Here is a 24,987-nt window from a genome sequence, read left to right as displayed (position 1 = left end):
TGGATATACTGTGCTCACCTTCTTAATGGGAACACATTACTGAAAAAAGCAAACGAAAAATAAAGGAACAAGGACTAGCAAATCAATTCATTTGTTATTCACACAAACAATGATTCAGAGATCTTATTTTATTGAATAAATTAATCTTAGTTCAACAAATAAAGTAACGCAGGAAGGGGAAAGCAATTTACGTAAATTATAGAAAACCTCCATTTAGTTCTTAAGACTGATCACTAATGTGCTTAAAAATATTATCAGCAATTAATGTGATCATCATTGAGTAAGAAAGTATCTTGATGCACTGTCCAACTTTATTCACTAAATATGAATGATAAATGTGTACAACGTGTTGAGACAAAATCCTTATTTGATGTTTTAAAGATTACAAACATATTATATTTATTTAATCTTGTTATCTACTAATTCATTTTATGAGAATTTGTTTCATGAGAACAATCTGAGAACGTTCTGGCAAATACGATGAAAATGAAACAGTACATCAAAAGTGAACAAGTCTGCACAGCAAGAAAGCATGGCAAAATAGCATTTAATAAATGTCTCTTGGGCCTTAGGAAAAGGGTTCGACCCATTTGGATCCAAGAAGCCCATTAAAGAATAAATGCACATGGCTTAAAGCATGATGTCACTAAAACAAAGGACAATGACATCATCTGCATTGGGCAACAAGTTATACAGCTCATAACAGCTGGTTATTTCATGCGCAAGCAAGCAACAGTGCTGTAAAAGCCAAGCTATTCATGCAGAACATTCTGAGAACGTTCTGGCTATTTTAAAGAAGAAAAGAGAAATCAATTGAGTCTTTGGACAGCTATCAAAAACGTGTCCAACAGCTCTATTTTCTCCCTTGATCACCAAGACACTCCTCACCTATAAATACAAGGGCCTTTGAAGGTTATAAGCAAGAGTTTTGCAAGCTAATATCTCTCTAAGTGAAAATCATCACTACAAACAAAGCTCTTCGCAAACAAAGCAAATTCCAAGCTCTCTCACTATATCTCTTGGATCTTCTCTTTCGAATTTGCTATTGTAAAACTCAAACTACGAGTTGAGTATTTTATTTGATCCACACAAATCTCATTATACAAAGTGTGTTGTATTCTTCTCAAGTCTATTGGGCTTAATAGTTTGAGGTAGAAAATTCCAACCTTTCTTTTGCTAGTGCGCAAAGAATTGTAGAAGCCTGCTGAGGTTGATAATACAGGTGTAACGGACTGATCTGGGATCTTATAGTGCTAGTCAGAAGTTTCTGTTAGCAAGAAAACTATAGTGGATAATCTCACACGAGGTGTGGGGACTGGAAGTAGCCGGGTTTGGTGAACCAGGATAACTCTCCTGTGTTATTCTTCTTTCTCTCTCTCTCTTTATTTAAAGCTACACAACACACACACTTTATCACACTTACATTAATCTCCAGAACATTCTGGTCCAAGATAAAACAATTACTTAAATATTTGACTAAGGTTTAAAATCAGCATATAATATTGTTTTATCATTCTGTCATCATTCTCCAGAACATTCTAGTCTTTGTTAAAATAAACTTATATTTTAACTTAACATCATTTTTCTCATTCTGCTTATAATCATTCTTTAGAACATTCTGTTTTGATTAAATTGTTATATACTCTAAACTTGTTGAACTAACGTACACCAAGAACATTCTTGAGTATATAAATCTAAACTTAACTTTCAGGAATAATTTTTAAAAGGGTCACAATTCAAACCCCCCCTTTCTTGTGACGTTTATTGCTACTTCACAACGTGCCAGACAAAATAAAAATGCATACTATTAACAAATACCTCTTAAAAGGCATGCATCATAAATGTGTACAATGTGTATCCAACTAAAAAGGCATGCATCATAGATTGTATTGACATTTATAATACCTCTTGAAAAAATAGAGAACCAAATTGACTAGAAAAATCTATATTTGATAAATGCTTACGTATTCACTATTTCTATGACACGAAAACTGAAATAAAATTAAAATTTTTTCACATAAGCTATAAGTTATTTTTCATTAGCTATTTTGGAGAGCTTATGAAAATAATTTGAAAACAGCTTATAAAAATAAATTGTTTTCTTAAGTTCCAAACAATATTCCAAGTGCTTATGCAAGTCAACAAGCTCAAATAAGTCAATCCAAACATGTCTCATAGTATTCATTTAACATATTAAGCATTCAGAACAATGATTCACCTGTGATCCCCAACCGATATAACACCAATCTACTTAATCCCCAACCAATAACACCCTTCATTTCCACAACATAAAATCAAAACCAAAAATGAAAGATACCTTAGCCGTATATATCTCTCTTCTTAGAAGTCTGATAAACAAGCTTTCCACCTACATTTCCACAGCACAAAATCAAAACCAAAAATTAAATGCAAAAAACAAAATATAATAAAAAATCTGAGATTCAAAATCAAAGAAAATTAAACTGAGATTTACCGGAATCTAATCTTAGGGTTTCAATAGATTTCAGGTTTCAAACAACGGGTTCCAAGAATTTGAAGGATTCTATTTTCAATCGATGAGTGAGAGTGATTACTGAACGATTGGGTTAGTTCGACGGAGGTGGGTGCGTGAGATGAAGAGTAGGACAGTTGTGGCTGAGTTAAAACGAAGGATAGAGGAAGGTTTTGGGTGATTGAAAACGAAGGTGGAGGAAGGTTCTGGAGAGAGGACGGTGGTGGTTGATGAGTTCGATGGTGGTGAGTTGAGACAGAGAGGACGATGGTGGCTGGTGAGTTTGACGGTGGCGGATTGAAAACGTAGAGTCTGTGTGTGTGTGTGTGAGAGTGTGAGAGAGAGAGAGAGAGAGAGAGAGAGAGAGAGAGAGAGAGAGAGGAGTGAGTGAAAGAGGGTTTGGAGAGTGGTGGGTGGATTTGGTGAGTTCGACGGTGGTGGTTTGGTGACGAAAGTCTATGAGAGAGGAAGAAGGTTCCGAGAGAGAGAAGAGTATTTTGGATGTGAGCCAAAATGAAAAACTTTGGCCGTTTTTTTTTTTTTATTATTATTCCTTTTTTTTTAATAAAGGTCAACAATAGCGTGTTTCTCAAAACGCTTACTTAGGGATAGTAGGATAATAGCGTTTCTTTAGAAGTGTTATCCAAGTGAGGTAAAATTATAGCGTTTCGCAAAAAGCGCTATCCAATCCAAATTCTGTGCACCCTATAATAGCACTCGACCAGGAGCGCTATAACATATCTAAATTTTGCCCTTTTAATAGCATTTTTGTGAAAGCGCTATTACATTGGTGCTATAAAAAGCCAAATTTGTAGTAGTGTATTCACTAGATTGTTATTTATACTAATTCTATATTTCTATTTTGACAAAGACTAACTAGGGAATTGATTAAATAATGGTTTTTTTTTATCAGTTTTTATTTGTATGTGTTTTTGTGAATTGTTTATTGAATAGGTAATGATTGAATCTGTTTCAATGAGTCAACCTACCCCAACTTGCGCATTAATCTAAGCTCCTTTGACTATAAATGTTCCAATACATGGTTCAACTTCTTAGTACAAGTTCACAACCTTCTAATTAATTTGATAAAAGAGACACACCTTGTTTTTCCAGTTATTGTTGAGAGACAAATTACAAGGCCAAATAATAATGTTTCTTCAACAACAAAAGTTATACAAAATAACACATCAAATATTGAAAGGAATAGAAAATTAGGATATTGGTCAAAGGAAGAGAACATGGAATTAGAAGCTGCTGTTGAGAAATGGGGGTGAAGGAAATTAGACAAGAGCATTGCTAGAAGAGATGATTTTCCTCTTGATTGAACTGCTGCACATGTGTTTAAGGTCATTTTTCAACTCTAAATTTGTCCATGCATATTATAAGAAGAGAGTAAATAAAGAAAAGTTAAGTTTTTTTAACATTATTTGCATAAAAATTTAAGATAGTAAATATGTTAACCATTATATCCAAATTCATTTTGGTTGCAAGTAAAACATCTTAATTGCTGAAATCTAATTTATAGCAACTGATTTATATTGGACAAGTGAAAGATTTTGGTCATTTGGTGGACATAATATGGTAAGTGTGATTGAGTTTGAATTCAGGGTTTAGTACTTGAATTGCATATATGTTTATTCTTATGTACTTTTTCATGTAACATATTATGAAGCTTTAATTTATCTAAATGTTAGTTGTAGGGGTGGAGAATTTTACGAAATAAAGTTGGCAGCACCAATTGAAAAACCATTTCATCAAATTGGACAACTGGACACTCAATATTTGTCACTTGATAAGCAACAAGTTCAGTATATTTTTGATGTAATAGTATATATTTTAAGCATTTTTTTTCTCTCTTCTAAATTTATGTGATGGACATATATACATGTGGACACCCTTTGGTATTTTGTCTATCAACTCCAACACTTTGATAAATATTCTATTTCTAAATTTAAATTTAATGACATGGAAAAAGATTTAACACAACATAGAAAATGAGATAATACGTTGAATTAGGTTAACAACACACTCTTCTCAATACACATCTTTTATTTTGTTGAAATTTAAATAGATTTCATAGACTTATGTGGGGTCTATGTAATTCAATGGTAACCATTTAAACTTCATCCCCTCAATCCAATTAAAAGGTTTATATTAAGAAGAGTGTATTGATAACACTTTTAAATTCAAGTATCCATTGTCACATTATTTGTTCGTGTGTCACCTTAGTGTGTTTGGTTTTATGATAGGGAGAACTAAAGGCAATTTTAGACACATAAAATTGATTTTGACTTATTTGGGTGACGTTGTTCGAAATTGATTGTCTTTGGAATTAATTTTTAAAGAGAAGCTATAGTTTATAGCTTGTGTCTCTAAACTTGAATTTTACCTTTGACTTTATAGTTCAACGTACTTTTACGCGAATATATCTAAATATAAATAATTTTACATTTAATTCATTTTTAGTTAAAATCAATTTTTAAAATCAATTTATGTATATAGATATTAAACTGATAAAAGATAAGTACATTGACATGAAGATAAGTACATTGACATGAAATCAATAGAGAATCATTTGTTTCAGCATAATACTTGTATACATTAAAATCTTAGCACCTTTATTATTTTCATCAACATTACCAGATTCCGCATTATTATTATTATTATAATAATTACCTGCTCTTGCAATTTCATCTTGAATGTTGCATAATGATGAATATCTACCTTGTAGTTCATCCTGCAACATTGCATTGTGTTCCAGCCAAAGTGATAATTCAGTTTTAATCTCTCTTAAATGTCGAAAAATCGGCTAAATTGTGATTGTATAGGACAATGATGATGGTGATGTCTAGAATGTGAATGTCCTTAGTTCTGCTTTTAAGTCCTGAATTGAGGTTTGAAACTTTTTCATCTGATTAACTGAGGTATTAAATCTTTTGATGCATAATTTTCATTCACTTAGTTCATTCCCATTGCATTTTTTAATGCATCCATCTATACCAACACATATACTTCATTATTTCCTTTACACTGAGTCCACTCCCATTCTATTTTTTATGCATAAATCATGAAAGCATTTTTAATAGTTTTTAACCGAGGACAAAAAAATGCTTATAATTAATGACTATAACATCCAACCTGATAATAAGATGTACATAAATATTGCAAAACTATCCACTCTATAATTTAAGAATATTATGTTAAAAGAAATAACCATCTGAAACATAAAGATGTACATAAAAAATTGTTAGTTTTCTTTGGAGACTACCATGGCTGCAAGGATCATTCCTAGCAGTTCTCCTAATATAGCTCCAATCAAATTTAATAACATTTGATCCAACACAATTTCTACCTCAATAATAATGACTATGGCGATGATGATGGAATGGTAAGCGATAAGTGTAATTAATCATTGAAAGATAAATCAGATTAGTTTGCAGATTAGAAGAAGAGTAAGCATTCAAAATAAACTAGAAACTTGAGATAATAATTATGATATTTGCAACTGAAAATTCACTTCAGATACAAATTAAAATCCTAATAAACACAACCATATACCTCTTGGATAAAAAATAAGAAAGATTTTTTTTTTAAATACTTTTCACTTCAGATGGAAGAAAGCTTTTCTTTATGAATTACTATTTGACAACGAAGTCCGATGCTTGTAACACCAAGGTCCTCCATCATTTGGGTATTTAAGTCGAACCAGCCGCCGTCTTTCTTCATGAACAACATATCACCCTTCTTTCCTACTCCGATGGGACAGTAAAGGCAAGGTAATGATCCTACAACAAAGATTTTAATCCATGATTCCTTTACACCAAGTTCACCCAAGATTGAAATTTGAATTGTAGTTGTTGCCGTGTAAACTACAACCAGAGCAATAGACCCATTTAATAGTACCAAATGATCACTTGACAGTGCTGAGGGTATGGGTGTTATAATGAAAACCTCTTTGCTCCAGTCAAATGACAACAAGCATTCTCCATGTTTTACACCTTCATGTGTTTCAGCTATACACAACCAGTGAGAGAGTCCATCCATGTACCATTTTTGATTGCTAGTGCTAATTTCTTTAAAATACAAATTATGCATATTGTCATCAACATCAAGTTTTCTCCAAGAATTACTTCTTAAACTATATATCTTCCATGTATATGTTCCTAAGGAGTATTTTTCAACAAGGCACAACACTTTATAGTCGTCGTTGACACGGTCATAACCAAACTTACGATGAGAAACATAAAAATCATTTCTAGGGCCAGGTGCAATGCACTTCAATATCTTCCTATATGGGTTCCACAATACAATATTACATTTATTTCTATAAAGCAGACAAAGAGTTCCATGAGCGGAGCCTAAAATATTAAACCCAGTTTAATTTGACCCTATTCTGAAACTTCTCACTAGAAAGAGAATAAAACTCAAATGTATCATAGTAATAGGGATAGCCCACATGATTTAAATTTCTATGTAAGAGAATAGATTTATCCTGGTACTAAGGATGATCCTTTGTTAAGAAAGTCTTGCAGTAGACGTTCATGAAAATGGGATCATCAAACAAGAGGGACCGTGATTTACATACGCATTCAAATCGCTTGAAAGATTTAATAGGTAATTTTGAGAGGATGGAGAAAGCAATATCATCATGTATATATAGTTGTTTCCTTACCTCTACAGACGCGAGTTTCTGTTTCTTCTTCTTCTTATGCAGCTGCTTTTCCTTCATCTTTGAGGGAATCAACTCAAGTGTGAAGTGTTGTTAAGAACAGAGAATTTATCACGTGAAATACTAGGGTTACTAGTTACTACGTGGTCGAGGAACAAAAAACGGTAAAGACCTAATTTTTTGTGTGAAAAAGCGGTGCTTGTTTTCTTTACCCCTGCAAACCATACAAAATACCAATTTTGACCCTCAAAATGCCATTCATTCACCCTCCATGTAATCACTTTTCCGAAATTGAAAATAAGTTATGGCACCGCTACTATTTATATATTATGTTTTCGGGAAAAATGGCTCCAATGGAAAGTTTATGGAAAATGTGTAATGTGGGGGTGAATAAAAAGTTTAAGGCTTAAACAAATTTTTGGTCCGTTAATTTTGCACTAGTTGCGATTTTGATCCCCTATTAAAGAAAATAACATTCCGTCCCCCTAGGTTTCCTCCGTTTGCAACTTTTAATTTTGATCATTCAAAATCAACCATCCAAGACAATAAAAATAAGTGGGTGTTTTGTTGAGCAAGTTTCAGATTTAAAGGGCAAAGAATATGGATTGAGACTGATTTCTTGATCTTCTACTGTTTTGATGGTTGATTTTGAATGATTAAAATTGAAAGTTGCAAAATGGGGGAAACTTAGGGGGCTGAAATGTGATTTTTTTAATAGGGGGCCAAAATAACAACTATTGCAATGTTAGGAGGCAAAAGTGTGTTTAAGCCAAAGTTTAATGACAAAAGGGTATAATTGATATTTTAAATGGTTTGTTGGGGTGAAGGTAAAGTTGTAGGGGTATATGGTAAAATTTCCCTTCCGTAGTGGCTCTACAAGCCTCTAGAGCCCAACGAATTTTAATTTTTATAAAATAATATGAATTTTACTAATAAATTTTTACTAGTTTTCTTTTTTTGAGGGGAAGTTTTTACAAATTATTAATTTTTTCAATAACTTTTAAATTCCTTCAATTTTTTTCTTCTTCCAATAACCTTTATATAATTGTCGTAAATTTAATAATGCAACTTAAAATTAAATAATTCAGTAAAAACGAAAATGAAATATAATTCTAAATACGCACATATAAAAGTTATGGAGTGCACAAAATTGACTCACCAACGTCATTACTAAATATTTAAAGAAAAACATCCTCGTTCCAAGTTTTCGATGTGTATAAGGCTACTCACAGAAAAACTGCTAACTTATTATTGTGCTCCTAGAATATTTTCATCAATCCGATCACCATTCACCAACCAAGGTTCATTGAGAATGAGTATAAAATTACATGTTCCGATACACCACCACGCACCACCCCTAATAATGAAACGTGCCTTCAAAATACTCCGCCACATATAACTTTCGATTTTAATTTTCCTAAGTTAGCGGACATGTAACTTCGATTAGAGAAATAACAGACTTTTTTTTTTGAGAGAAGAAATAACAGACTTTGAAAATACGGAAAACCAAATAACCAAGGTGGTGGAGCTGGAAATAATTTTGAGGGTGGGCCAATTTTTTTAACAGGTGTAAATTTATATATAATTTTTTTTATGAAAGGTGTAAATTAATATTTTTTTATTAATTAATTCGAGTGACTATTAATTTTTTTTATAGAACATAATTTAAACCGATGTTTTAAGAATATTTTAACATAAATATTATATAATTTTTACTTTATTACACATATACTTTTAATTGAAAAATAATTGTGCTTTATTTATTGGTGAGCGATATAGCATTATATATAGGGTCTTGTTAACGAGTGCCCCTGGGGCACTCTTTAAGCATTCTAAATTAAGTAATTATTCCATAAAAATGTCAAAGTTTTCAATTTGCAATACACTTTATTGCACAAACTTTCATAAAAAGTTACTATTTACGGTCCTTAACCAGTGCCCTAGGGGCACTAGTTAACATTTCCCTTATATATATAATAATCAAAATCAAATTAAAGCACATAGGAAGTTGTTGTCCGAATGGTTAAAATGAATGGCATGCAGGAGTCGAAAAATGTGATCAAGAAGGTACTAAATATCTTGCCTAAACCCCTAGAGCAAGCTTGCGAATTGGTAAATTAGACGGAACATATTATATATATAACATAATTTCATATTCTAATAGGAGTATATGCCTATTAAAAATGATTTTTTTAGGGTTTGGGGTGGGCCGTGGCCCACCCTGGTCCATAGGTAGCTCCGCCTCAAGCTCTGTCTAAAACTTCCAACCTTGTTTACCTAACGTTGCCAAGTTTTTTTTTTTTTTTTTTTTTACAAAACCTAACGTTGCCAAGTTGAAAGCATTTAAATCCTTGAAACCCATGCCTCTGTGGTTCTTATGCATTGAGAACTTATCCCACGACATCCAATGGACGCTTCAGCTATTAGAACCACCATTCCCCCACCATAGAGAGTTCATCATTTTCTCAATGGTTGAAATAATGGAAGTCAGTAAGAGAAATATACTCGTAACATAGGACGGAATAGCGTGCAACACTGATTTGATTATAATTTCTCTTCTTGCTTTAAATAGACATTTGTTTCTCTAAAAATTTATTCTCTGCCAAACACGATCCTTATCATAAGAGAACACATCTGTTCAATCCCTGTGCCAAGAACGTCTTGGACTCCCATAATGTTGGTAATCGAATGTTGAAAAGCAGTTGGGACATTGCAGTAGATCAAAATAGGTCCTTCTATATTGATAATAATTAATTTGACTTATGTATTTGGAATGGTAAATATAATATAGACCAAATTTGTTGCTAGAGTTAAGAAGTGTGCTTTGGAAGCAAATCAATGTATTAATTGTGTGAGACATGAGAAAATTCATAAAAGTAAGCATGGTTATTATATTATGAAATTAAACATGTCAAAATTGACTTGAAATCAAGAGGAAAAAACATTTGCTTTCTGAATATATGAACACATTAAACACAAATACATGGATTTTAAAGATGTAAGAATTATAGAAGAAAATCCAACCTTGAAATTAAAAATACCATAATAACATTCATGTTCTATATATTGTCACACAATCACACTAAAATATCCTTAACAATTTTCCAAGTACTCAAATAAAGGGATTCAATTTTCCTCTCTCTCTATTGGAGCTGGTGTTTGCTCATTGATACTATTTTGTTTAGACAGTGTAGGATTGACACATGAAAACAGTGATTGATACTGCTTTTGTCTCTTTAACTTGACACCAAACAAGAAAGACCTCAAAGGTATTCTATTACCTTTTGTGTTCTTTTTTGTGTCTCTATGAACACTACTAATCCCAATATCTTGATCAAGTTCATCAAGTGTCTTCTCAACATCATTTTTCATTCCTTTCACAAGACTAAGACCAGCTTGTAACTCACTTGCAACTTTACTATTCTCTTGTTTCATGTTAAGAATCTCACCTTGAAATTTTGCAACTTGATAACCACTTATTATCACAGCATCTTTATTATTTTCATCAGCACCACCAGATTCTGCATTATTATTATTATTATTACCTGCTCTTGCAATTTCATCTTGAATGTTGCATAATGATGAATATCTACCTTGTAGTTCATCCTGCAACACTGCATTATGTTCAAGCCAAAGTGATAATTCAGTTCTAATCTCTCTTAAATGACGAAAAATCGGCCTAAGTTGAGATTGTATAGGTTGATGATGTTTAGAATGCTGATGTCCTTCGGATTTGTTGTTTTCCTTTATCGTCTTTAGTTCTGCTTTTAAGTCCTGTATTGAGTTTTGAAACTTTTGAATCTGATGAACTGATGTGCTAAATCTTAGCCAAAACTCGAGATTTTCCTCGAGGAGGTCGTCGAGGTCTGAACGGAATTTCTTTTCTAAATCCGAAAGGTTTTGCCGCTTGTCTTGGTCAGCCATGAGTTTCTCAAGGGTTCTAAGGCCAATGGCTGATGAGTTTTCATGTTGGTCTGCAAAAGATGTTCTGATAGAATTGTTGTCGATGTTTAGAGATGAAATATCAGTATCCTGCATGTTGGATCCTTGACCTGATTTTCTAAAAAGTGCTTCATGTGGTGTATATTTGTATTCTGTGGTTGTTGTGTATGGACTTTCATCTGGATTTGTGTCTGGACCGTTTATTTTCTGATTTAAAAATTGTATCTCTTTGTCCTTTGTCACAAGAGCATTCTTCATTTCTCTTAACTGCACGAACAAAAATAAAATTAGTTGCAGTACAAAAGTTTTAAATATATACGTGTGTGTGACTGGTGTTCGATATGTTTCTTAAATTATTACCGGCATTTACATGTCGGTGTTTGTCACGAATTATGAAGCACATCCACGAACATTGAAAACGACATTTTTCTTTTGTCATTTGATATATATGACTTGAATTTTGAACTATTTTGAGGTGCTATACTTAGAAACTTGAGTTCCCATTCTGCTAATAATAAAATCTTACAAATTATTACAAGAATATTTACATTTTCATTTTTAATTTCAAATTTCATCTTACTGTCCTATGTTTAGATATTCAAACAAGTTGTCACACATAACAATTCTACCAATTTCCATGTCAGATATACTAAAATAATGGGATTTGGATTTCATGCAAACATAAATATACACATTCATGCAGTCGGTACAACAATGTCTCTTTAGTTAAGATTAGACAGTTTTTATATATATATATATATATATATATATATATATATATATATATATATTCATGTTTTTGTGCACCGTATGATCTTGACCAAACGGCCACCGATGTACTAACTGACTAAATTCAATCCAAATCCAAAATAATGATACTATATGGTTGATTTAAATAGATTGATATAGCTTACCTGAAGTGCCAACTCAAAAATGCTGTCCCTATTTTTCTTTTCAACATCATTAAGCTTCACCCTAACATCTTTATAGTTTCTCAAAACAGCTGTATACTCCTCCAACAGAATTTTCTCTCTATCATCCAATCCATTCAAAAACATCTGCCTCCAATTAGGCTGATCACCCTCACCAGTGTCAAAATCTTGTGATTCAATATCATGATTGCTCATTGTATCGGATAAATCATCCTTATCGTGTTGTCCCATTTTTTCAATCCTTTCAGTAATAAAATTAGTATTTTGACTCATCATAGACTTGTTATCATCCACATTTACAACATCATCATTTTCCTCTTTTGTATTAACATTCTTCATAACAGAATCATCAACATCCTTCATAGCAGGATTGTCAACATCCTTCGTTACAAAATCATCAACATTAGAATCACTTTTCTTCTTCTTGTAAAGTACTAAATTCACATCTTCCACATCATGTTTCATATTATTCAACTTTCCAGATAAATGCTCAATATTACAACTAGCTTCAGTGAAATGCGTTCTTAAGCTATTATCTTGTGATTTGACACTTTTGTTGAGAATTTTAACTCTCAACAATTCCTCTTCAAATTCTTTTAGCTTCTTATTCGTAACTTCTGATCCTGCTATAAGCATTTCTTTGTCTTCTTCCAATTTCTTTATATTTGTTTGAAGTTCATCGGTCTCTGATCTCAATCGATTAACCATACCGTTTTGGGAAGACACCGCGGTTTCCAAAGTAACAACTTTATTCACAAGCTCATCAATACATTCGGCCATTTCAGTCACCGTAAGAGTGTTTCCAGAATCTTGTTCCAATTTTTCTTTAATCTTTTCTCTCAACAAAACAACATCATTCTCTTGTTGTTCCAAACTAGCTATCTCTTTATCAATATTTTTCTGTTCTTCACTAATTATGCTCTTACATGTGTCGGCATGTTCTTGTTCTTCTTGACTCGTGAATTTAGTGATGAATTGATCTCTAAGGTTCTCAAACATCTCATGAGCTTTTTTAACTCTTTCATATTCAACTTTAGCTTCTTCTGATGATTGTGCTTGAATTTTTTGCAACTTTGAAAGCGTCTCTTGACACGATTTCAGTGCCGTTGCTGCCATTAAAGCTCTAGCATCGTCGTCTTCAATGACAGTACCGACACCAAATTCATCTTGCAAACTGCAAACATGTTTCTGCATACCTGTTATCTGATCTTCGATTTCCCAATACTTTTCATATGCGCGCTCATACACGCTTCTCACGAACTCTTTCTCGGTCTGCAGGGCCAAAATATCCTTCTGAAGTTTGTCGATCTCACCTATTGCTTCTACTTTGGTAAGATCTGATCCTGGAGTTGTTGGAATATATTTTGAAAAAGAAGTTCTCTTAGTTGGACCTTTTCGGGATAACAACATCGAAGGACTTCGAAAATCTTTCTTTGGAACTTTTGGAACGACTGATTTTTGCATTTGGGTGTTGAAGTCAGGAGATGGAGAAATTGTTCCTGCGTCACTTTCTTCATCATCGTCGTCATCAATATGGTGTGGAACTTGATCAGGGAAGACACTTGCAATAGTTCTGTTTGCACTTTGAAGTTCTCTTGATAAATGATCATATCTTTCGGCTAAGGCTCTATATGCTTTAAAGGCTTCTTCTACAAATTCAACAAGCTCAGGCCTTTTTCTGTAATACATTTCTGCTCTTTGAGAAAATGAGTCTCCATCGTTTTGTAAGACTCTTAGGGTGTCACTCACTTTCTCCTCCATATCTGTTTAGTTTGAATGTCATTTACCAATGAGTTACAGAAAAAGGCAATGATGCAGATGATTACTTCAACTATAAGAAACATGGACACCATACACGACATTGACAAAACACTATACAACGAAACTGATAAAATTCTATGAAGTACTCACGAACACTAGACATGATATTAATACTGACATGAAGACATTGATAATAATTAAAGAAAGTCTCCTTCAAAAAAAAATAATTAAAGAAAGTCGAAGTGATTTAATGTAATTATATGCGTTGATGTCAAATACTAACACTTTCTATGTAGAAGGAAATGAATAATTTTCATGCATGTAAATTGTTTGCCATCTTTGAATGGATCTACAAATTTTCACATTTTCCAGATAATTTAGTTGAAGAAAACAAGATAAAAATGAGAATGTTGGTCATTCTTAAATCACCAAATGGCCAACAAAATATACATGTTTTGATGGAAATAATGATGTTGGAAAAAAAATAATCCAGATTCATAATACGAGGAACAATTATATACATATATACTATGAAACATACCTTGGAGACATTGATCCAACCATTTTGATTGCTTTGTCCTAATGTGGCTGGCCCACCACCATGAATATGCATTACTTGCTGCCCTTTGCAACATTTTAAATTTTTATCTTAGGTAGAAATCATACACATTCATCCCATTGAGGTAAACCCTTGACAAAAAAACACAAAGATGAGTGAAACCAATTACAATGTGAATTCAATGTGACAAACAAATAAAAACAATGTCACAAAAAAAGTTCTGATCAAAGAAGAGATTTGATTTTGATTAACTTGGTGATTAATGAAAATTATGGTGAAAAGAAAAACGTGTTGACGAAAATGCCCTTTTGATTTTAAGGAGTACACATGGAGAGGAGGATACTTCGCCACATGCATAGGTGTAAGGTGTTGGGTCCTTTGAAGTGCTCAAAAGTTGGAGGGATTTTGTTAGATAAATTACACTTTGGGAAATTTTTGGTTTGGTCAGTTTGGTCCTTGCTGTGGCAGGCAACCTAAGAAAACGGATGGATTCATTCAATAAGTTGGTTTTTATTTGTCAAAAAATTAAGAGTTTGTTTTTAGGACAAGAAAAACATTCCCTCAAAAAGAACAAGAAAGACATAAACTTATTATGTTTAATACCATAAATATTGATTATATATAAAAATATTTTTTTCAAATTATTTCAAATTAGCAAATATTATAAAATGCTCTTAAGTGTTTATGTTTCTCTTAAAATGTTTTTCTTGCTAATATGTTTTTTTTTGTTATGTTTAATACCATATTGTAACATTTCAAATATTGATCTAAAACATTATTTAAAAATATTCATTATATATAAAAATGATGTTATGTTTATCTCTTCTTTTAAAAAAAAAAAGTTATGTTTATGTCTCTTTTTTTAATAAATAAAATAAAATTACCTATCTTACCAAATGATATTTGAAGTTGATAAATTTAAATAAAATAAATAATACAACAAATTTTCTTACAAGAGTTTTCTTTATTTGCAAAACTCAAATTTGCCCCGTACGTGCTTCAATGACTCAAACACCAACAATCTAGGAATTCTTTTTTGATACTTAAAAGTCGATGTAAAGGGTCAACTTCCTTTAACCATAAGTCATACAAATCAAACCAAACATACAATATAGTGTTATAAAATAATTCGTACAGGACATAAACAGCTAAAAAGAAAGAAATATCCAAAAATCTCTTCTTTTTATAAAGGTCTTTATGCAATGTTTCTTAATACAATGTTTTGCTTGCTCTTAAACTAAATGATCCGGATATAAACAAGTCCCATATGTCTATGAAGCCCGGATACGTAGTATGAGTGCGAATATGATACAATATGGGTACGCGGATACACGAAAATTTTAAATTTAGGATACAATACGGTTACGTTAACAAAATTTTTATACTAAAACTTATATGCATGTAAAATACTTGAAAAAAAATAGCATTGATTATTCTACATTACCATATAATCATAAAAGTCACATGTGATAAAATAAAAAATGAGAAGTTTTTGTATAAATCATATTCTATTGTCATTCATATATTAAGATATCAATAAATTCATTAATAAAAGAACTCAAGACAAAATGTTGATTGATTAAATATCCTCTCATTACCTTCCTTCACCAAAAACATAGTTTTTAATTGGTTAATCGGAAAATAATTTTATTGTAAAATGTATTTGATGAGTAAGAGTATATCTATAAGATATTGAGTGATGACTTGTTCACTTTTATACATGTAAACAAGTGGGCAATGTGGCAGGGGCAGCCATATTAGAAGTCATGTGACGGCCACATGACATATGTTATCTATCATTTTAGATATACTCTTACTCATCAAATACATTTTTCACATGTTTGTTTACTCTCAAAGTTTTAGTTTTAATCCGTCATTTTTCATTTAATTTTGTTCTTGTTTTTTAGAATACCTATTCTCTTTTTCCACTTCAACCTTTACCTTGCCCCTAATGTTTGTGTTAGATAGTGTATTGCTAACAAAACAACCTTGCTTATAGATTTATAGTCTTTATGAATACTCATATGTTTGTTCTTATCATTTTTATGAGTTAATTGTTGGGATATCATTTTTATGCTAGGGAGTACTACTAACATATAAGTACATAATAGGGCATACATTAATTTATGCAAACTCCAAAACGCATATAGACATATATACAGAATAAACTTATATTATTATACAAAATTTATGTACAAATTCGAGAACATTGATTGAGCATTCAATCAATTCTCATATCTACATTGATATTTACATCAACAAATTTCAAACTACAAAGTCACCAAACTTCAAACATGTTTCTCTTGCTCCCAATTTCACCACATTGTTGTGATTCTCAAAGCAAGAAAAGAACAGAAGCTACAAATCATTCTCAATGCAAAATCACTACCACAATTGCTTTATTCTTGACAATGTCTTCTCCTCATAGGTTTCAATTATTATCCAAGAAGTTTACCAATCATATTTGACATCACATCACATACCAGTGCTCTTTTTTTTTTTTTTTTTACACTATTTACAATATACAAATTATTTGTTGCCTTAAGATCAGAGGATTTTGTCATGAAGATACAGGATCAAAATGATGAAGATTAGTGTCAGGTATTTCGAATAGAAGATAGCCAGTTTTCCACATATTTCTTGCTTTCTGCAACAACAAAAAAAAAGGCATTAGTGTCACACTTCTAGCTACCAGAAGAAAAATAAAATCTGAAATGCCACATAATTAACATATGCACAAAGCTCAAAGTCCAAATGCAGCAAGATTTTCAAATTCATATCTGTTATCATTTGATGCAAAAAGACATGCTATGCAGCTGATACCGCCTATCTTTCAAGACTACAGAGTGCAGCAATGCTATTAATTTTAGGGGAAATTTAACTTACATCCCTGAGGTATGCTTAAATGACGCACACACCCCTTCAATTATGTTCAAGACACGGATCACCCCTCGATCATACATAGCTTCTAAAAAGCAGAGGGGCATGTGTGTCATTTAAACATGATTAAGGGGTGAGTGCGATTTCAACAATAAATAACGTTGATAAGTGTTGATTTATAAAATAGGTGAGTAGTGTGAGTTCATGAAAGTGTAGCCTAATGGTGGTTGGAACATTGAAGGAGTATTATGAAAGAGGTTAAGTGTTTGATATCTGCTGCAAACAAATTTCCTCTTTCCCCGACAAATTAACCACTGACATATTCCCATAGAAAAACAAATGAGAAATGTGTGCTATAAGCATACTTCAATGGAGTGGAGGTGAGTGCAATTTTCCCTAATTCAGATGAGAAATGTGTGCTATAAGCATACTTCAATGGAGTGGAGGTGAGTGCAATTTTCCCTAATTTTTTAAAAAAGATAAAGCTTAAACTATGTTTTGATAACAGAGTACTATATGCACAAACCCAAACAAAAACTCAGAGACAACAAACATTTTAATAAACTCAATATTTTCAACAACAGTTCAACCCAATTCAAGGGAGTAAATGCTCAAATTGTAGGATTGTATCAATCTAGTCCCTCACATTATTGATATTCTAAAATGAATCCTCACATTACAAAAAGTTAATCAATTCCGTCCCTCGGTTGGTATTTATAGGGACTAGAATGACACTAAATTAGTAACATCATGATGAATTGATAACAAATTCAGACAGAGACCAACTTGACCAATATTTTGCAATTTTATGGATCATTTTGTAATATTGACAATGTGGAGGACTGGGTTGATAGAACTTTATAATTACAAGGACCAACTAGAGTATCTACTCCAATTCAAGCATTCATATTATAATGATTCATTAAAGATAACATAAAAGAGAAAATAAAGTTGACAAAAAGCAGAAAGTTAACTTTAAAAGATGCAGATAAAAATACACTTACCATCAGAATAACTATCTAAAAAATGTCCAACACCATTGAGTAAGTTGCTTTTAGTATCTTCTTCAATTCTACCATAATCTCTTCCATAACAAGGAACCAAAACTGCAAAACTATTATCAGTTTCATCATCACTTGGAAAACCAGGTCCATGAGGTTCCAACCATCCAATTGACCAATCAGAATCATCGGATTCCGAACCAGAAACACATCCACCATCAGAAGGAACAAGAACAACATCATATTCCCTATCTACTTTCCTCCTCTCTTCCCTACTATTCCATTTTCTCTTCACCTTTCTTGATGATGATCCTATGTTTGCTTGCACCAAAGGAAATCTCATTACCTCAGATTCCAACATGTTCAAATCTGTTGAAGAATTTATTGAAGTCCCTTTTGAGATTCTTGGTTCTTGATGTTTTCCACTCCATAACCACCATGAGAGATTGGTGAATGCCACCGACATTTATTTACGTCGAATTCTCGAAACTTTTACCTGTTGAGAAGAACAAAAGTTAGTAACAAGGAATCAACACAAACTCAATTAAAGTGTAAAAACAATGTTGTAGAGATAAAATCAGGAAATCGAACACTATTGGATGTTGCACCTCAACAAAAAGGAGTTGTTTTGTTTTGAAGATTAAAATCAGAAAGTGTTTGGTGATATACTTGAACTAGAAGCACAAAAAGGTAGTAGAGATGAGTTTTTATAGCTTTTCATAAAAAGAGAACAAAACAAAATCTTATGAAACACACATGTCCTGAAAATTGTGCAATATACATTGAATGTATATACACCCAAAACCAAACCCAAAACATTAGTTCTAAGTACATTGAACATAGACACTCATTTTCAACAAAGCCACAATTCAGAGAATTAAAAACCCAATTGGTCACATGATCAATACAAAAACATAATCAAAGGAAAAAAAAAGGACAACCTTAAAATAGGAAAACAAAAACCAAACCTTAAAATAGCCAACACAAACAAATCCTCACCCAGGGGCGTCCCTGAGGGGGTGCAAACAGCTCAAACGAGCTGGGCCTCCCTCAAGGATGGGCCTCAATTTTTTTTATACCCAGTAGTAATAGTATCTCCAATAAAAAAAAGTATTGCTTTTTAGGCCCCCTTAATATCTCCATTCCAGCAACTTCCATTCCAATCATAGATGGCTGGAAAGGGACTTCTAGGCAACGGAACCTCTCAGCCCCAATTATGATAACTTGTCCATTAGGAAGTTCATAGTTTTTCTACTCTAGAAGCATTAGTTTTGCCACATTATCTACTCTAGATAATTATCACCAAATTGATCTCTTAATAATCTTACATGTCTAACCTCACCAAATATACAATACGAAGAGTTGATTGATGAATTTGCTTCAGTAAATACATGTAGGAAGTCTCGTTTTGGTGCGAATGAAGACTCTTTTTGAAGGTATTCGCCTAAACTCGTTTTATATTATCTATTGCTCTTTTAAAAAAATACGTTTTGATTTTATCACTGGCCTCTTTTCATTCCCTGAGCCGAGCCTCCGAATTCTCAGGGACGGCCCTGTCCTCACCTACCAAGGTAACCAAATCACATCCTAAGCTAACAATTTAACTCAATTTATCAACAAAAAGCTTCAATTTACTCATCAAAAATTAAAAATCAAATCTTTGATTATTTTTTTCACAAATCAGATAAAACAAGTTGAACTAAATCAAACCCAGAAGCTAAAATGATAAAATATGTCATAAAAGCAATAAATTTTGAATAAAACTCAACAATTCATAAACTTCTATTTCAAGGAATAAAACAAAAACAAAAAAGAAAGAACATAGAACATAGAACAACAATTGTGTGTACCTTAAAAAGTACAAAATAACCTGAGAAAGTTTCTAAAAATATAATCCAATTAGAACTCAAGAAGTTTTGATGTTTTTTCTATAAAGTGAAGATGAAGAGAAAGAAGAGAGAATGAAAGAGAGTTTGCAATGCAATTTGTATACGTTTTGCAGATACCGTTGGATTGTTATGAGAAACAAGTGGAGGTTAGGAGAACCGTTGGATATAATCTGAGGTGTTCCAATGATAAGGTCAGTTGGCATAAACAAAGGTTGGAAGGAACAATAATGAAGAATTGCCACGTAGATTATGGAGAATAACACGACAACTGAAGTGGTTCTTTAAGGTTTAATAACAAGTTCCACGAAATAAAATGCTGTTTTTTCTGGTGAAACTGAAATGCCACTTTTTGTTCTAAGAAAAATGGAAATTTGTTTGAGCATCAATTTGGATAAGAGATTGTTAAAAAAATAAAAATTACATTGCATATGTGTTTTTTTAGATAGACGAAATGACGTCAATCATACTCACAAAGGCTGAGTCAGTTGTCAAACTCGGTCACGGCTTTTTTATTGTGTCTAAATATTAACGGGGTTCTAGGAAATGTTGGTGAAGGTGAAGAGTACATGCTCGGATGAAAGTCATAGATGTGGTGCTACATGGCTGCTGGAGAAAGTAAATTTGATGAATTTAACTAATATTGTATTGTAATTTGCGTAGATGTGTGGTTCAAGGAACATTCTTTTTAAATTTTGACCACTTGGTTAGAGTTTAAATCTTATGGTTTTGGTCATCTATTATTATTTATGATCTGATTCATGTAAATGTTTGGTTTTTTTAATGTTGACTTCTTAATAATACTATAACTTTAGTTTTGGTTCAACTTCAGACAGGCCAAACATTGATTCTTTCAAAAAAAATATATATACATCTTTATTGTGCATAAAATTTGAAAAATATGGATGCATTTGATAATCTTGTAAACACATTTACCCTTTTGGCATTTCGAAATTATTATATTTTCTTTGGTAAATCAAGCTCTGCCCATAATTACAACAATGTAGACTTTGGACCGTTTGTTTAAGATTAATATAAATAAAATTATTTTTTTAAGTTTTATTTATGTTTCTATATAAGGATCTTTCAAAAAAAATTATGCTGACAATTTTGAAATTATTTTCATTAGCTTGTGAAAAAAACATTTTTAATAGAAGAGAAAGAAATATAAAATCCCTTTTCCTAATTTTAAACAATAACAAAATAGTGTATGCTTTACATAAAAATATCTAAAAGATTCCGTGAGGAATTTTTTTTTATTTATATTAAAATTACTTTTATTTTAATCAATAATAAAAAAATTATATATAAAAACAAGTGGGTCTTACTCCTACACACTTGAGGTGAAATCATCGTAGGAGTTTAACTTCTTAATTTAACGTACTCAGTTTGAATCTTTTGAAGACAATAGTAAATAATTATTGATTTTATTCAAACTATAATGTTTAAACATATAATTTATTTAAACAATAATGTTAAAAAGTAATTGAAAGTAAAAAATCAACTCAAAATCATGTATTTTCTAATTTATATTATAGATGCATTGACATAGATGCATAATTGTCCTTAGTAATTTCAGAAGAAAACTATTGTTAGAGATTTTGTCATCATTCAAGTTTTTTGACATGAGGTATTCTATTTAAGCAATCATTTTAAAATAATTTCTCTTTTATTATTATTTACTCACTTACTTACGAGTCATGCTCCTCGATATCTTTAAGACACCGGTTAAAAAAAAGAAAATGAAGTTTTAAATTGAAGAGGCTACTTTTTGAAGATTCCCCTGATTAGCATGTCCAAGTGTATGGGAGGAAAAAATTGAAATCGATGGAAAATGTGGGATTTGGTCGCAACGTAGCAAAGACGGTCCCTAGTCATTGGTCTAAGATATTTTGTTTGTCTTAAGATGTTATGTTATGTTATTTAGAGTCAATCAAGTGGCTACCTACATGCCAAATCCACATTGGCCAAATCAATCATCCAAAGACACATCCATCCCATCCACTAAAATTCATGGCTGATTTTAAATTCCTCATCCACATCCAAACTTCCAAAAACAGTTAAAAAAAAATAAATAATTAACTTCTGGTACTAATGCATATCCGTCTCAAGAACCTATGACACCTGTTTGGTTCAGCTTTTGGCTTGCCAAAAGCAATTATAAACAGTGACAAAAGCAATTCTAGCCAAAAACAACATGTTTGGTTTGGCTTTTTAGAATTGCTTTTATCCTCCAAAAGCAATTCTTCATGAAGCTACAAATCCTAACTTCTAGCTTTTCTAGAATCAATTATAAACAGTAAATTTTATATTTTATTATTACAACCTATTATTTTCCTTTATTGCCCTTTATCAATTCTCCTTCTTTATCAATTCTCATTTAGCTATGTCTATTTTAGTAATTATACATTCAAAAACAATTCTACATAATTGTATCCAAACATAAATCAGTTTGTTTAATCAATTCTACATAATTGTATCCAAACATAAATCAATTCTCTCATAATCAATTCTGTCAGAATCAATTCTATCAGAATCAATTCTGTCAGAATCAATTATATTCAAAGCTGAACCAAACACACACAAGGTCCACAAATTTTCTTTCTACTTAGACAAAACTATTATACTATAATGTTTATTTTTTGCCTCAATATTTAATCAATTTCTTCCCCAATCATTCATTACGAAAAAGACATAGACAACTCTTTTTCTTTCTTTTATTTTGTCTAATGAATGATTGGTGTTTTAGGACCTAATGTGCCAACAAATTCACATGTGCCATGTGGTATGGGCAACTTGCTTTGTGATTGATAATACCACTTAACACATTTTATTATCTGGGCTACTTATTTTGTTTTTTAATGAACAAATTTAAGATGAAGGAACGGTTTATCGGTCTAATATAGAAATCCTTTCAACCTCTAAGATTATTTACTGAGAAAACTATAATTATTTTCTTTTACCACTTGATCAACCTTTTAAAGTTGAGACACTTTTTTTTCATCCGATATATATAAAGTATTATGTTTATTTTTTATTAATTTAATAATTATATAAAATTTTATATACTCATTCAAACAAATATTTGTAGATAAAATTTAGAAATTGACTCAAAAAAATGTGTGTTGGTACAATTTGATTAAACGTTTGTATAAAAAAATAGAAAATTACACCGTGAGCACATAGAAATTAATTTTTATAGTTTATTTAAAAATATACTTTTTAACAGCATATGATTTTTTTTTTTAATGTGCATTTGAAATTATTACTGAAATATGAATAGTTCCAATCCTATTATTTTGGATATGCAACCCGAACAGAATCAACACCGGCAAATTATTAGATGTTCCATTCATTTCAGAGCAGCAATGGTGGAACTAATACTGGCCATGTGATATGTTGTTACTCCCTTATATGTACAATTCAGCAATGATATGGTATAAGGTCCAAAAAATTAATGATCATTTCGTTAGAAAATTGACAAGTATTTGAAGGATAGAGTACATCCACAAGGTTTAGTATTCTCAAATCATATTAATAAGTTATATTTTACTAATAAAAGCTATCTCCCTGTCTCCATATATTCATGAATCAAATCTTATCTTATCTTATATAGTATATAACGAAATTTCATTAAACAAAAATTGATGTGGACGGTGGACCTCCAGATTGTAATGTAAAGACGGGGTAGGACACCCTAGTCCTTAGATAACTGCTAAATATGTCTCCTAAAGATTTCATGGCCATGTCTCACCACTTTATTCAGAGAAACATAAACATAGCTAAATTTTTTTGTCATTTCTCACTTTCCTATGGCAATGACCGGTGATGTCAAATAGAGATAAGAGGAGGTAGGACCTTCTGAACTCTTCATGGTGCATCGTGGATAATTCATTCACTCTAGAGCTTTCTGAACCCACTCTTGTACTTATTTATTACACATACCATCTCAACGAAAAGTTGAAATATTTACATGTACTAAAAATATATTTAACCCTATAATAAATATGTTTTGTGAGTATTAGATAGATGTAACCAATATTTTATAATTATAGCTTTGTTCTCCTATTTTCACTAGTTCACATAACTAGTCTCTTATTCTACGTACGGTCTATCAATTTTGGTACCTCTCTCATATTTTTAGACTAAACTATAATGTTGAGACATGTTTTAAACGATCTATCATATACGATTTAATGATGTGGAATGATCAACACACGTAAAATCACAATAAAACCCCTTTAAAATTTCAATTTAAACTTCAAAAATTATTTATATTTATAGTTTAATTAATGAAGTTTAAAGTAAAAAATCAATTTAGATCATTCTATATCATCTTATTATTTGTCATATGATTTAAAACATGTTAAAACTCCATTTTTAGGTTTAGAAATTTGAAGGAGAGACAAAAGTTCATGGATTTTTAAAATGGGAAGATTATTTCCGTAAACAAGTAAAAAAAAAGGTACCAAAATTATATAAGCAAATTTTTTACCAAACAATTTTTATTTTTTAATAAGTCACTTTGCATAGCCTTGAACAGTTTTATGGATAAAGTGATATCGATGGTTGGTATTTTTTTTTTTAAATCTTGCGAGTTCAAATTTCATTCGGTGTGAAATATTTAAGAGGGATGAAGATACTTCGAGAGTAACTTAGAGTAGGGCTACTCCTGTCAATAATTGATAAATTTTGAATTTGAATAATCCAATCATCAAATTGTCAATTTTTAAGAGTTTAAAATTATTAATTATGTATGTGTTTTTATTAATTATTTAAATTGATTACTTTTTTCTTTTTTACAGTTCCATCCCAATTTAAAATGCGTCAGGAAGGGAAATAATATCTTAAAGCCAATGCAGAGTC

At 31.5% G+C, this 24,987-nt stretch overlaps 3 protein-coding genes across 5 annotated transcripts; all 3 read right to left on the bottom strand.

The window, feature by feature from the left end:
- Window positions 1-6,097: 6,097 nt before the first annotated feature.
- Window positions 6,098-7,220, bottom strand: LOC146922857 (F-box protein CPR1-like). The gene is made up of 2 exons (XM_085711620.1): window positions 7,174-7,220; window positions 6,098-6,779 (listed from the first exon to the last, which is right to left on the bottom strand). The coding sequence occupies exons 1-2, from the start codon at window positions 7,218-7,220 to the stop codon at window positions 6,098-6,100; spliced, it is 729 nt and encodes a 242-aa protein (XP_085567746.1).
- Window positions 7,221-10,165: 2,945 nt separating this feature from the next.
- On the bottom strand, window positions 10,166-14,744 carry LOC146922856 (protein NETWORKED 2A-like). Its single transcript, XM_085715642.1, has 3 exons — window positions 14,337-14,744; window positions 12,017-13,797; window positions 10,166-11,369 (listed from the first exon to the last, which is right to left on the bottom strand). The coding sequence occupies exons 1-3, from the start codon at window positions 14,428-14,430 to the stop codon at window positions 10,287-10,289; spliced, it is 2,958 nt and encodes a 985-aa protein (XP_085571768.1). The 5' UTR covers window positions 14,431-14,744; the 3' UTR covers window positions 10,166-10,286.
- Window positions 14,745-16,477: 1,733 nt separating this feature from the next.
- Window positions 16,478-20,584, bottom strand: LOC146922855 (uncharacterized). 3 transcript variants are annotated; one of them, XM_085715659.1, is made up of 3 exons: window positions 20,229-20,584; window positions 18,239-18,731; window positions 16,478-17,001 (listed from the first exon to the last, which is right to left on the bottom strand). In XM_085715659.1, the coding sequence occupies exons 2-3, from the start codon at window positions 18,699-18,701 to the stop codon at window positions 16,952-16,954; spliced, it is 513 nt and encodes a 170-aa protein (XP_085571785.1). In that variant the 5' UTR covers window positions 18,702-18,731; window positions 20,229-20,584; the 3' UTR covers window positions 16,478-16,951. The 3 variants fall into 3 exon arrangements, with proteins under 3 accessions (XP_085571785.1, XP_085571786.1, XP_085571784.1); XM_085715660.1 differs by having other exon boundaries at window positions 20,242-20,485; XM_085715658.1 differs by lacking the exon at window positions 20,229-20,584 and adding an exon at window positions 20,086-20,178.
- Window positions 20,585-24,987: the final 4,403 nt, after the last annotated feature.

The sequence above is a fragment of the Medicago sativa genome, chromosome 5 (assembly GCF_051527215.1).
Source record: "Medicago sativa cultivar Bolivia chromosome 5, Bolivia_mono, whole genome shotgun sequence".
Lineage (NCBI taxonomy): Eukaryota > Viridiplantae > Streptophyta > Magnoliopsida > Fabales > Fabaceae > Medicago > Medicago sativa.
The sequence above is the reverse complement of the archived record's forward strand: the minus strand, read 5'-3'. Positions and strand labels throughout refer to the sequence as shown.